Raw genomic sequence first — 14,303 nt, 5'->3', positions numbered from 1 at the left:
GTTTTTCTCTGTAACTTTCTATTCAAACGAGTGCAGGAGTGGATCTCCATTTTTGCCAAGAAAGTCGCCCTCCATGGTTTGAGCCATCCACTAGCAACAATGGCATCCGCTGCCCGATTGATTAGCAAGAAGAAAGATCAAAAAACCCTTGCAATATGTCTGGTGCCACTCCTCATTTTCTTCGCTCTTGACATCATTCTCACCATGATTTTTGGATCGTTCGATCCGAACCCGACAAGGATCGAAGGTAGGGATGAACATTCGATTATTTTGATTTGTCTATTAATCGAAGTAACACAAATTAATCAAAATAATAAAATTTCATGGGAGATAACCGATGTTAGTAGGAATTTAAGACATTTTAATAAATTTAATTATTATGACAGACAAAGTAACAATTTCATTAAGTAACTTATAAAACATTGATAATTTATGAAATAAAATGTAATTTAATTTTTCCATGTGAATATGTAGATTTTGACGTGGAAGATGATGAAGAAGGGAGTTGGGAGAGCCCGGAGCCCACATGGTCAATCACCTGCGATCGGTCCCATTTCGAGTACGATCTCTGCTACATCAACCGTCCATTTCTCTTGGATCCGACGGCCGGGATTTTGTACGCGGTGGACCCCACCAACTCTACCCCACCATTGGTGGAAAAGATACGGCCTTACCCGCGAAAGTGGCAACAAGACGCAATGGAAAAGGTCAAGGAGCTCACTCTCTCCGCGACCCCACCCAACTCCCGGTGCGCCGTGTCGCACTCTAGCCCTGCCCTGGTATTCAGTGCGGGCGGGTTCTCGCCGAACGTGTTCCACACCTTCAACGAAGGGTTCATCCCGCTCTTCATCACCGTTGATTCATTGTTCAGGAACCGTGACGTCATCTTGGTTATGATCGACGGCTCTGACCGGTGGATCGAGAAGTACGGAGATCTCTTTCCGCGCTTCACTCGCCACCCGATCATCAATCTCGACAAGGAGACCGTCGTCCATTGCTTCCCGTCGGCCGTCGTCGGACTGATCTCCCATGGCCAGATGACCATCGATCCGACGATCCAACGGGGCCCAAAGCCCAAGACGATCCTCGATTTCACCGCCGTGCTGGAGGCGACCTACGGAGAAATTCGCCGCCGTGCGTGGCGGAAGCCGTCGCGACCGAGGCTTGTCTGGATGAGCCGGAGCCACCACCGTTTGGTGCTAAACGAGAAAGACGTGGTTCGAGCGGCAAAGAACATCGGGTTCGACGTCGTCGTCTTCGAGCCGACGGAGGCGACGCCGATGCGCGAGATATTCAGGGTTATCCATAGCTGCCACGCGATGGCGGGAGTCCACGGCGCCGGGCTGACGTACGAGCTGTTTCTCCGGCCGGGGGCGGTGATGATGCAGATTGTGCCGATAAGGAACAGTTGGCTGGGGGATATATGTTATGGAAAAGTGGCGATTCGGCTGGGTCTGGAGTACATTGTGTACGATGTCGCCATTGAAGAGAGCAGCTTGGGAGGGACATACCCGAGGGAGATGCTGGATCCGAACGATCAAGGCGGGATGCTGACGAATGAAGGGTGGCATAGCTGGGACATATACATGAACCAGAACGTGACCTTGGACATGGCGAAGATCACCAGGTACCTGCAGAGGGTTTATGAGAAAGCTAGGGTTTTTATGGAGAAACCTTAGGCCACAAACATCACAAATTCAAATTTGGTTTAGGAGCTTTCTACAAATTAGTTTTTATATTTTAATTTATTTTTTATCCTAATAATTACAATTTTAATGTTATTATTATAATTTAATTTCTTATTTATTTTTTTAAAAAATTATAATGTGTCATACGTAAACTAAAGAAAAATACAAAAATACAGAAATGGCGATTGCCAGCCGTCGTCGTGGGTAATGATTTTTGGAAAATTCACACTATTTTTCATCCTCACTCTGGATAGAAAACTTGACGTGGGAAGAGATTTAATGGACAAATCTATATTTTTACTCTTGTTTTTTCATGTTTTTCTTGTGTATTTATTTAAATTTTTTGTTATTTTAATTATACCTTTAAATTTGATTTTTTTAGTTAATTTTATTTCTATATTTTGATTTTTTTCTTATGTGTCAATCCTAATTTTTTGTTGTTTCGATTACATAACTGGATTTGTATTTTCGAGTTAATTTAACCTTTGTATTTTCATGTGTAAGAAAAAAAAAAAGGTAAAATGAAATGACAAAATACACGTCATACTCTGTTTAACTTAAAGTATAGGGGTTAATTGACTCGAAAAACAAATATAGAACTATAATCGAAACAATGAAAAGTTTGAATTGTTAAATGAAAAAAAATCAAAGTATAGAATTTAAATTAGCTCAAAAATACAGCTCTAAAAATATAATTAAAATAACAAAAAAATCACATAATCACACCAAAAAAAAAAATCGTAAAACTAGTGATAAATATGGCCATAGTTTGATCATGGCTCAAAGGCCATTAAAGGTCGAGGTAGAGGTGTCAAAAGGGCCGGGCGGCCCGCGGGCCGCCCGGCCCAGCCCGTGACGGGCCGGGCTTTGGCCCGGCCCGTTACTGTTCATACGGGCCGGGCTGAGCTCGGCCCCTATTGGGGGGCCGGGCTGGGCCAAAGAAATTGGGCCCACGGCCCGGCCCGTCTAAGGACCCGGCCCGTGACCCGTTGGGCCCTTATGGGCCGGGCCCATGAGGCCCTTATGGGCCAGTAAGGCCCTTACTCATTTTTTTTTTTTAATTTTGTTATTCTTAGGTAATTATTGATATTGGATGCTAAAAAATTTAATTTCGCAATATATATAAATAATAACCATCAATTAATTTATTTAAAATTTTTAAGTTAAATTTTTTATATATTTAAATTATAAATAAACATTCTCCTTTTTATATGTACATTATTTTTTATATCAATTCACAACAAAAATTATAAGGCATATAGAATTTTGAAATATAAAATAATGAAATAATATTTAAAACTTAAGAATTAAGATAGAAAATATTTAAAAAAAATAAATTAATTTTTATATATGTATTATTTTGATATTTATATATGTATATATTATATGTATTATTTTTAAAAAAATTATTTAAAAAAAAGGGCCGGGCCCACTAGGCCCTGTGGGCTAAGGGCCCGGCCCGGCCCTCTAGCCCACGGGTTGGCCCGGCCCGGCCCTTTTGTAGGGGGGCCGTGGGCCGGGCCGGGCCCTATCAATTATAAAAGGGCCCGGGCCCGGCCCGGCCCTTTTAGTAAAAGGGCCGGGCCGGCCCTTTTGACACCTATAGGTCGAGGGATCATTGGAGGTGGAAAAAGTGAAAAATGGTGAAATTTGTGCAAAAAATTGAATCTGTAATTTTGGGACTACGTGGGCTTTTTTGGGGGCCTTCCATTATAGTCCACAAATGATGTCTTATCAATAGCTTGAAGTGGGCCTAAGCTGCGGGCCATAATGGGCTAGGTTGATCCATAAGATGAGCTAAATTGGGCTCGAGTATTGGGCCTTTAACAAGTGTTCTTAAACATCTATTTGGGGCCCAAAACAACTGGTTTTAGGTTGGAAAAAGTTAGGCTTAAGTTGAGTTCAAATTGAGTTAGAAATGGGTTTGCATTGGAAGTGGGCTTAAAGGAGTCCGAGAGAATAAAAGGAGAATGGGCCACTGAGAGCCCAATTCAGTTGGGCTCTTAAATTAGGTTAATGCTTTTTAGATCAAATTGCCCTCAATTTAAAGTCTCTTGTAGCATTAGCCAAAAAAAAAAAAAAAATTGATTCCTGTAAAATTGCTTTTTATTATTTATTATAAGTGAATTTTGCAATATGAGAAACTTAAAAAAAATACCAAATATAATCATTGGAGTTTGTAACTTAGTGACACTAGTAGCATTGATGAGTCTGACATTTCGAATTTGTAAGTTTTAGTTTATTCTCATTATATTTTGAGTGATTTAATCTTAACAAAAAATATATATATAGCTATTAAGATTATTTTCAAAATTTTCGATTTATCAAAAATGGCCTTGTCTTAGACCAAATTAAATCGATCTAAACTTAGTTTTATAACAATGAAAGTCTAAGAAATAATAATGAATACCTTCTAGAGAGGCTTTCGTTTGGTGTAAACTAGATTGCCCCGACTCTGGAGTGGACTAGATGGGATTCAATTTTTTTGAAATTTCTCGAATTGAAAATAAAGTAAAAAAGATCAAACTAAATCAGACTGATTCAATCCCATTCGGTCTAAGGTTTTTTAAATGAAAAAAAATATCCATTAAAAACACTAAGCCAAGCACTAACAGTAGCAATGACAATTGAATAAGTAAACAACTACAATCAACTGAATATATAAATGGCAAACAATTAAAATTGAAGAATGAACAAATAAAACATTATAAATATTGAGGAACCACTGAATAAATAATAAACATTACATTTAAAACATTAATTAGCACTTATCAATTAGTAAGTAGAAGCTGTTTTCATTTATAGTCTAAAAAGTATTTCATTTAAAATTAATTTAAAGAAATAAAATATTAATATTGCTCTAAAAATTATACATTCGATCTTCTGTCCAAAACTAGGATTGAATAGAGGGACAGATTTTTGCAAAGGTTTGGACCAAAAAGCCTATCAAAATGTATTTGATCATATACTATATTAGGTTTTTTATCTAGTCTTTCAGTTTAGATTAAAATTTGAATATTTCTACCCTTTTGTTTAGTTAGGCATCAAGAGTGAGGTGAACCAATAAAGAAGCTTTTGATTTTAAGATTTTTGTAAAATTAAAAGACATTAGTGGTGATTATGGTTGATGACGATAGATTAAATGTTATCGGTGGCTATCAAAACTCCAGTGATTGTTCTAGCTCAACTAAACCTTAGTAATCACTAGGATTTTATTGCAAGACCCCTTAGAATTGTTGGGGTTCTACAATTGAACAATAATGGTTGTTTGATGGATGTCGATCATTACTGGTGTCATTATCTAAAATAGAGAAGAAGAAAAATAAAAATAAAATAAGAACTTATCTTCTATAGTCGAATCGTTCATAAGAAAATTTGAAAATCACACCTTCACGTGGAAAGAGAGAGAGAGAGAGAACACGACTAGAATCCCATTGACATGAAATTTAAAAGCATCAATTTTCATTTTCTCTCTGTTGGTTTTTAAAATGTCAGAACCATATCATTGATGGTTACTAGCCAAATTTTAAGAAAAATTAAAAAAAAAAAAATGGACCCATCCTAGATTGCTAGGTTCGTTTTTGGGTGATTGAACACATCCTTGCTATGAAATATTTGAAGTTTAAAATGACTGATTTTGTGCCATTATTGGACCAAGTGCTATGTTTCCGTCTTCTTGAGCCCTATTGTCTCATTTGAAATCAAATTTTGTTAGATGGATTTGCTTTAGCAGATTGGTTGGATGTATTGTAGTGACCCATAATTAAGAATTAAATTAATTATTGATACAGTGTGATAATATAATTTAAAGAAAATATTAAAATAATTTGTTGTGATTTAATAAAATTTAATTATGTGATTTTAAGGAAATAAGAAATTAAAATAATTAATTAATTTGTATTAGGAATTTCTAGAATTACAAGAAAATTAAAAGAAATTCAATAGTGGGATTTTCAGAAATTTCGGGAGTTAATGTAATTAATTAAGTGGGCGTTAGTGCAATTAAAGGAAGTTGGAGGGGGGCTGGCGCATTTTCCGCAAAAGGGGCTGAAGACCCCTTTAAATTTAATGGGGGGCACCATAGGGGTAAAGGCGGGCGCGGGCGCGGGCGCGAGCGGTCGCGCGCGAGGGCAGCCGTGGGCGAGGCGCGGGATCGAATCCGCGGGCGAGCATGCGCGAGGCAGTGAAATTCGGCCGATTTTAATTCAGCCCAGGAGTCCAAAAACGACGCCGTTTCGTCTATGGCGGTGGCCACCCGCGCGCTGCCACGTGGCCGCGCCTCAGCCGTTGCTTTTTGCCTCTTTTTAAAGCCCAAATCGGGCGTTTTTCATGCTGGTTCGAACAGTGAGCAATTACAGAAATTCTAGTGCTCGCGTGAACGTGAAAATGGATGATTTTGGTGCTTAAATCTAGATTAATTCAGGTTTAATTCAAGTTTTTATTACCCAGGTATGTAGAGCAGCTAGTAATTAATATTCTGTACGGTCAGAATTTCATTTTGCGTCCAATTTTGTTAATTTGGGCAATTAATTGGGATATTACATTTTGTATAAATTTTACCGTGTTGAGTCGAAACGAGCCTAAAGATATCTCTGTTAAGGCAAGTTCTTTTCACCCACCTCGTCGTTACTTTCGTTGTCAAATTATTTGACCTCCCTTCGTCTGTTTCGGCCCGTTTATTACTTATAGAATTTTGAGTCGTTTGAGTTAAATTTAAATTATTAAGCTGGTTTCGAGAATTTTATTAGCGTGATTTAATTTAAAATAAATGAGGCTTATTGGGATTTTAGTGTGGTGCGCTTACGAGGGATTTTAGACTGCTAAATTAATTATCTTACACGGTAGATTTATTCAATTAAAGCTGCGATTTTATTTATTGCCAGCGAACGTTTTACTTCGCAGCGGGTGCGTAAGAAAAGCAAGGAATGGCCGTGTAAAGGCAAGCTCTTAACCCTCTTTTCCTGATCTTTAATTCCCGTGGAAGACCCCGTGATTTCCTGTATTTTTTCACCTCCCTTACTCTAATTCGGCACCTAACTTTATTTGTTAAATTATTATTCATTTATTTTAATTTAAATTAAATCCGAGACTTCTAGAGTTTATTTGTTGAGTGCCTATAGGGGTTTGTACCGCCCCCACACCTTTCAGGAATGATGCTGAACCAGTTTGGGGACTAGGTTCCTAGACGTGAGGGTTTATTTACGATTTTATTGGATTTTCTTACAGTTTTTCTCAGATTTATTTATGGTTCGGTTAGAGCTATCGAGCAGTCACTACAAGAGTTTTGACTTTTTCCGGCGGTGAGAAAACCGCCGGGAAAAGTTAAAAAACTGCCGGTAAAAGTTTTACCGGCGGTTTTAATAACCGCCGGAAATACCTCCGTCGGAAATTCTTACCGGCGGTTAAAAAACGCTGGAAAATATCTTTTACCAGCGGTTTTAATAAACCGCCGGTAAAAATAATAATACCGGCGGTTGTAGAACCGCCGGCAAATGAAATATTTTACCGGCGGTAAAAAAACTTTTCCTGGCGGGTTAAAAGCGGCTTAGTAAAGTGCTGAATATTTTTACCGGCGGTTTCAAAACCGCCGGTAAAGGTTTTACCGGCGGTTTTTAAACCGCCGGTAAAAGTAAACCTCCAAAAAAAAAAATTTAAAAACCTGTATATATTCATTATAAAAAAAAATATAAACCTGTATTGTAACAAAAAACCATGGCTGAACACATAGCAATTTGAACTCAGTAAAATGAAATACATAGCAAGCAGATAGTATTAAAACTAGAAACAGGCTGCCGATGCAATAAAATCAAAGCCAAAAGAATTAGGAACCACAGTGAAGTTCAATAGTGATGATAATAATTACCTCATTCAGAGTATCCAACTCTGAAATGGCCTCATCAAAAGCTTGCTTTGCAAGATGACAAGCCCTGACAGAAGCAGCTTATACATCAAATAAGACATTGACCAATTTGTACAGATTTCAATTAAATAAAATGCACTGCTAACCTGGTGAATTCATAATCTCATAATAAAAGACTGAGAAATTCAAGGCCAATCCCAATCGGATGGGATGTGTTGGAGGCAAATCAGCCTCTGCTGTAGCGGTAGCTGCCTGCAAGAACATTTAGTTAGAGAACATGAGAAAGAGAGAGAGAGAAAGAGAGAGCAGCATTTTTCATGCCATGTCATTCAACCGCTTTTAGCATTTTATAAGTAAAAAAGAAAGAGGGGGGGGGGGGGGGGGGGACACAAAGAGCCACTGGAACCAGCCATATCTTAAATGGAAAACAAGCTGCATTTTGTAGCAAAAACCAGACACCAATTCCATACAATCAGCATTCAACATAATCCAGAGCTCTGAAAACCCAACTGTGAAAGAGCAAGGGGGAAGACAATCATAAACAATGCTGAAAAAACAATGTTCCCAAAACACAATACCCAAAAACTAGTAGTGGAGCTGAAGCAACCCAAAAACTTCATCTAAACAGAAAGCAAAACAGCCATTCTGCTACATAGACACAATATCCACAATGCTTGATGAAGATAATAGTAATCCCTAATTTGAATAGGCTGCACGAAGTCACAATCATAGACTTCTAATAAGTTTAACAATGTTCAAATGATCTCATAAGACAGTCTTAACTTTATAGAACTCAGCACCAAAATTTTGGAATCTAGACTTATTTGATTTCATACTTATTAATGACAAGTCCAAAAATAAATGACTACTCTTTAATGTCCTTTTGAGTAGGCTGAGCATGGCATTGAACTAGTTATATTCCCTTCAATCTAATGATTCATTAATACATACTAGTGTTTCAAGTGTTTCAGGGCACTCTTCATACTGAATGGTAAACAGGTGATAATGCCAACAATAACCATAACAACAATCATAAGTTCTTAACAAATAAGTATTAATAGAAGTAATACTACTTTAGGCCTAACCAAGACAACACAATTTCAACCACTTCAACATTTTAATAAAGTCTAATAGTTTACCTAGTTCATAGAAAATCAATGGCAATGAATGTCCACAGAATCAATAGAACATGTGCATAAAAAATTAGCACATGTTTGAGGAGAGAGAAACATCTCAAATCAACCATAAGCTTACAATTTTCTTTAAACAAGATCAAAATAAAACAGTTTGCTGGCTCCAGGGAACACCTTAGGAGAGTGAGTCAGCAATGGACATCATTGGGACTAAGAAGCATCGAGTAATTCTATCTCTTCCTTCTTCTTTTTTAGTTATTATTATGGCTAAGACTCACATCTAATTGGTCTGAATACCCCAACACATAAAGGAGAGCCATGGGATGGGTGTGTGATAAAGGCTGGGTACCTACCACCCCTCGGCGCGGATAAACCACGGGTAAGATATTATAAATTTGAACATGAGTAAACAAAATTACAGAACAAACATATCTATTGACAAAATTATTGACAAGTCAAAGCCATCTGATTGCATAAAATGAAGAATAATCCATATAGGCATTCACAAAGCCTACGAGGCGCTATACAAACATTGGTGAAAGACACATTATGGTGAAAGACTTAACGTCAGAAGCAATTGTAGCTCTGTCGAGAAGTATCTCAGCCAAAAACCCTGCCCTTCTGCTCTTAAAAATGTTAACAATAGTAACGCTATCTTTGGCAACAGGCGCCAGAAGGCATAGCATTATGACAACATTTTCAATTCTTACAATCGATTAATAAAAAAAAAACCCTAACCCAAATTCGGATAACGCCAATGCCTGAACAAAAATCAACACGTAATATTCACCCAAATAACTCAGATTCATAACATAAAGGCACGTATACGCGTGAATACACATAGAATTTCAGGGATTTGGAGGAGAATCTACCTGTTTGCGAAGGGAATCCCAAGAAGTGGTTGGATCCATGTTTGCGGAAGAAGAGAAAGGGAGCAACTGCGGATTCTTCTCCTTCCGGTTCCGAATCACGGCACAGCGCTTCGAATTGCAAGGAGCAAAACGAGATCGACCAGTTCTCAAGAATTCCGAGAGAGGCGCTCTCGTTGAGGAAGAAACGAACCAGTCATCAAAGACCACGAATTTGCTACCATTATTAATCAATCAATAGACTAATTAATCTGGTTTACCCACCAGTAATGACACCAAAAAAAAAAAAACAGTAGTAGTTGTTACCATACCAAATGGAGCAGCAGGTAGCAGCGATCGAGCGAGGGCAGTGAGTGAGCAAGAGCGATCGAGAGGCAGTCAGGTAGCGAGGGCAAGCGCGACTGAGAGTGAGCAAGCGAGGGCGAGAGCGACTGAGTGTGAGTGAGCGAGCGAGGGCGAGCGACATTCAACGGCGAGAGTGAGCGAGAGAGACACAGCGAGGCTCGAGCAAGAGGAATTTTGGGGGTTAAGGTTTGCAGAGGGAAATTTTGGAAGAGAAAGGGAGGAGAAGATTTGGGCGCGGGCGGGGGATTTTAGGAGATTTATATAAGTCATATCCCCGGCGGTTTCAAAACCGCCGGGGATTGGTCTAAATCACCAGCGATTTTTCAAACCGTCAGGAATGGGTCTATATTCCCGACGATTTATAAAAACCGCCGGAGATATCTGTACCATAGCCAGCGATTTTCAAAACCGCCGGTTATTGTGTTAAATCCCCGGCGGTTTTGTAAACCGCCGGGGATTGTAGTGTTTTCCCGACGATTTCTCAAACCGCCGGGAAAAATTCGCCGGCAATACCAATTTTTCTTGTAGTGAGTGGGGCAGGGGTCGGTTGTTGGTGACGTTGGGCTAGACTATGGTACGGCCCTGAAGTGGACCGTCGGGTGGACACCCCTAGTCACTGGCCGTTGACCGGTGTCGGGCATTACTGACTAGCTCTGCCGGTATGTGATTTACTGCATGATTAGATACCTTGTATTACTGTTCATGATTTGATATGCACATGGGTACGGGATGCATGTTGGGATATTCATTTATTGAGTATGCTTGGACACGGACATTCTAGCTTGGTTAGGTTGCATCCAGCGCGACATATGCATGGCGTGTGGTTTACTATGTGGGCGGAGCATGGCCTGATGCCTGGATGTATGGGCGCCTTGTATCACGTTGATGCTCACTACGCCATTGCATTTCTATGTGCATTGCATGGATACTGGTAGTATTTAGTTCTCAGACGGGAGTACCGTTTCGAGGGAGCCTATGGCTCGGTTGTCGGGAGTACCGACGGATACAGGTGACGGGAGTACCGGCCTAGGACAGCGCGCGCAGGTTTGTTGCAGATATTTGTTGCCTTTTAGAGCAGCGACAGGTTGGTATGGGACTTGGGTGCCAAGTGTCTTATGTGGTCCCAAAGGACCGGTATGTGCTTTTATTTTGTTATGCTATTGAGCTGTTGTGTTGTAGTGTCTCATGGCTTGTGTGTGCCTGGGGGTTTATTCTGGGATGAGATTTCTGGTTTTGTGTAGCCTTCTGCCTTTTCTTCCTTATGTTTGCTGAGTCTCTCGACTCACCTTGCTTTTCATCATTCCAGGTAGTGGCGGCGTGGGCCATAGCAAGGGAGTTAGCTTTAACGGCAGAGTCGGTGTGGTGTACAGGCAGTCTCGTCAATCCCTATCCACTCTGATGTCTAAGTAGAATTTACTCTATTATTTCGTACTGTGCCAGGTGTTTTCTCGAGTCTTGTGTATGCCAGCACATGAGTTTGTGTTTATTTATTTATCTTGTGACCGCTGTGTTAGCGGGGTACCCATAGTGCATGCATGTCTTGAGCTTTGCTTCCGCTGTTCTTATTTTTTGTGTATGCATGCCGGGGTGGTCTTTGTCTCGTGTTTCATTATTTTCCCCTTCTGTAGGCGCTCCCGTTCGAGTAGTCCGAACGGCTGGGGATATCTGAGCGGGGTGTTTACATGTATTATCATGTTCTACAATTGTGTGTTTTGGGTAGTAAAGGGATCACTTTGTCATTTAAAATAATACCTATACGTGACATTTTAATTATTCTATATTTATTTAATATAAAAAAAATTATTTTTTGGATCCGAATGTAGTTAATGTGTATCCAAACAATAAATTTCAAATTTCAAACTCTAAACGACAAATTATAGGGTCGAATCGGAGCCAACATTTTTGGCTAATGTGGTCAATTAAAAATAATTATCAAACAAAATAAAACAATAACTTACCTAAAAAAATAATAAAAAAACATACATATAAATAGCTTTTTAAATATACAAATATATCTCCTTCTCTTAAGTGAGATAATATTAATCTTTAATATTAATTCTACTAGCAAAAGGAAAAATGGACTTGTGTGTTACACTAATTTAATGTAAACTTATGATCACACACTTTAACAATTAATTTTTTGTTTGTTAGATGACTCAAAAGGTATTTTCTTTCAATTACTTTTTGTAATATTTTATTAAGTAAGGCTACTAATTTTTATTTTTTATTTTTTAGTGTAGTCAAACTATAATAAACCTCATATTTTAAGTACCTATTTCACACTTTTATATTCATATAATAGAATTTATTTTATATTCAATAGTTATCCATTCCACGCTTGGCTATCTAGCGTTTATTATGGGTACGATAATTGGTACACTAAAAATACGTTATTTTTGATCATCTCATATTAGAGAAAGGTCTTCTTAATACTCTAATGCCCACATCAGATGTGAATTGAACCATCTCAGAACATTCTGAACCCAATTCATATATCACTTTAATGGGCAAACAACTTAACTTTTAAAATATACTACAGCCCCTACTGGCAAAGAGCCAACATCTAAAAAGAAAGATTAAATTAAAACTTCTTACAAAAACATTTGTTTGAGAAGTTGACTTTCCCAATGGTAAAAAACAAACCCTATTGCCCTTCAGATTTCTATATAGTTGAAGCTTTGGAATGGCTCCTGGGTAAGTCTGGAACTTATTAGGTGTCCAAATTATTTAAATTTAAATGAGTCCATAGAATAATGACACTAAATCCTGACCTTAAACGTTATTTAATTCGAAATTATTTTAAACATATAAATTTTTTAAGTTTTATTTAGTGTCTCAAAAACAAGTTTAAATATTAATTTCATTTTTTTTTAACTAAAATACTAATATCAATTCCTTACTCCTGTAATTTTGAGATGTGCTTTATGTTGTATGGTATCCATCTAGATATTTGTAAAAATAACAGTGGGTAGTCTATTTATTCATGTCTATACTTATTTAATAAATATTTAAAATATCTCATATGTTTATATATCATTTAAATATGAAATTCTCAAACTCATTTCAATTTTAAATGGGTAATTAGAGCTTATTTTAATAAATATTCACATAGATTTTATTTCTATAACTCAAAATCTAAATTTTTTATAATCATTTTAATTTTAAATAAGTAAATGGGATCCATTTATACAGACAAATTATTATTTCTACTATTGTAATTACAATATAAAGTTATCATAATTATATTTATGCTAAACTCTTAGATATTTGAGACCAAGTTGTCTCGAATTGACACGCATATTTGACTTTTCATATTTTGATTAAGGAAAAAATGTAGTATTGACTATCTGATGTTGGTTAATGAGACAAGTCACACACAATAAATAACTAGTTGTATATCTTTTTTAATTAATAAATTTTTATAAATAATAATCACGTGAGTTTTATTTTTCTCAACTAACTTGGTTCGTACCAGAAGACAATATCATCTAGCCCTATGACACTCGTCTCCAACTTGCATCGATTTCACATCATCGGCAACTCCATTTGAGTTATTTTAGATATAAAATGAGCATTTCACTTATCGCTCAACATGATTTTTTAAGCCTTAAATTTCGAATATTATAATACTAAAGTGCAAAAGAACCTAACCAAATGCAAATCAAAGAGACATGGGCCTCGTGAATGCATCAATCAAAATGACATTAAAAGAAAGAAAGAAAGAATGCATCAATCAAAATGACATTAAAAGAAAGAAAGAAAGAAAGAAAAAGAAAAAGCAAAGCTAAACAAGCAATCTTGACATTATGCTACCAGTGCTTAGTCATATTTAGCTGCGAATTGACTGCGACTGCTGTGGTGCAGATCTTAGGAATAATTCAAATTGAAACCTTTTTTATTTTGGGTTTTCTTATAATTAATTATTCTTAACCTTGGAATGAGTGAGTGTGTTGGATGTTTCATGTGTTTCTTGCCACTCTCACCACCGTCCTATTTATTCCTAATCCTAGGCACCGAAGAAGGCAAGGCGGCTCCCCCAACAAATTAATATTAATTAATTCTATATTAATATTATTGTTCTCTCCTTGGGTGGCAAGGCCGGTATGGTATGGTAGATATCTTGTTCTGGGCTTTGCTTTTTTTTCAACTTTTTGCTAGTCTTTAATTCCAAAACAATATTTCAACACTCAAGTTATGATATATCTTTATCAGTTTTTTTATATTTTTATGTAAATAAGTTATCACTAATTTGAATTTTGGGTTATGGAAGAACGAGTTAATTGACAAGACCGATAAAACTCCACTAAAGTGATACAACTAAGTTTTTTAGATTTAGGTATCTCTCAACATTTAATTACGTGCGATATTAAGAAGATGTAATCAAAGAGCCCATTAAAGAAACCTTAGG

At 37.3% G+C, this 14,303-nt stretch overlaps 2 protein-coding genes across 3 annotated transcripts; one reads left to right on the top strand and one right to left on the bottom strand.

Moving 5' to 3' along the window:
• The first annotated feature begins 6 nt into the window (after positions 1 to 6).
• Positions 7 to 11,487, top strand: LOC127788908 (xylan glycosyltransferase MUCI21-like). Of its 2 annotated transcripts, XM_052317588.1 has the most exons (3): positions 7 to 247; positions 475 to 1,627; positions 11,202 to 11,487. In XM_052317588.1, exons 1-3 carry the CDS (start codon positions 100 to 102, stop codon positions 11,203 to 11,205), a joined length of 1,305 nt encoding a protein of 434 aa, XP_052173548.1. In that variant the 5' UTR covers positions 7 to 99; the 3' UTR covers positions 11,206 to 11,487. The 2 variants fall into 2 exon arrangements, with proteins under 2 accessions (XP_052173548.1, XP_052173547.1); XM_052317587.1 differs by lacking the exon at positions 11,202 to 11,487 and having other exon boundaries at positions 475 to 1,952.
• LOC127788909 (uncharacterized) lies at positions 7,521 to 10,115 on the bottom strand. Its single transcript, XM_052317589.1, has 4 exons — positions 9,862 to 10,115; positions 9,554 to 9,767; positions 7,695 to 7,800; positions 7,521 to 7,615 (listed from the first exon to the last, which is right to left on the bottom strand). Exons 1-4 carry the CDS (start codon positions 10,014 to 10,016, stop codon positions 7,557 to 7,559), a joined length of 534 nt encoding a protein of 177 aa, XP_052173549.1. The 5' UTR covers positions 10,017 to 10,115; the 3' UTR covers positions 7,521 to 7,556.
• Positions 11,488 to 14,303: the final 2,816 nt, after the last annotated feature.

The sequence above is a fragment of the Diospyros lotus genome, chromosome 13 (assembly GCF_014633365.1).
Source record: "Diospyros lotus cultivar Yz01 chromosome 13, ASM1463336v1, whole genome shotgun sequence".
NCBI classification, from domain to species: Eukaryota; Viridiplantae; Streptophyta; class Magnoliopsida; order Ericales; family Ebenaceae; genus Diospyros; species Diospyros lotus.
The sequence above is the reverse complement of the archived record's forward strand: the minus strand, read 5'-3'. Positions and strand labels throughout refer to the sequence as shown.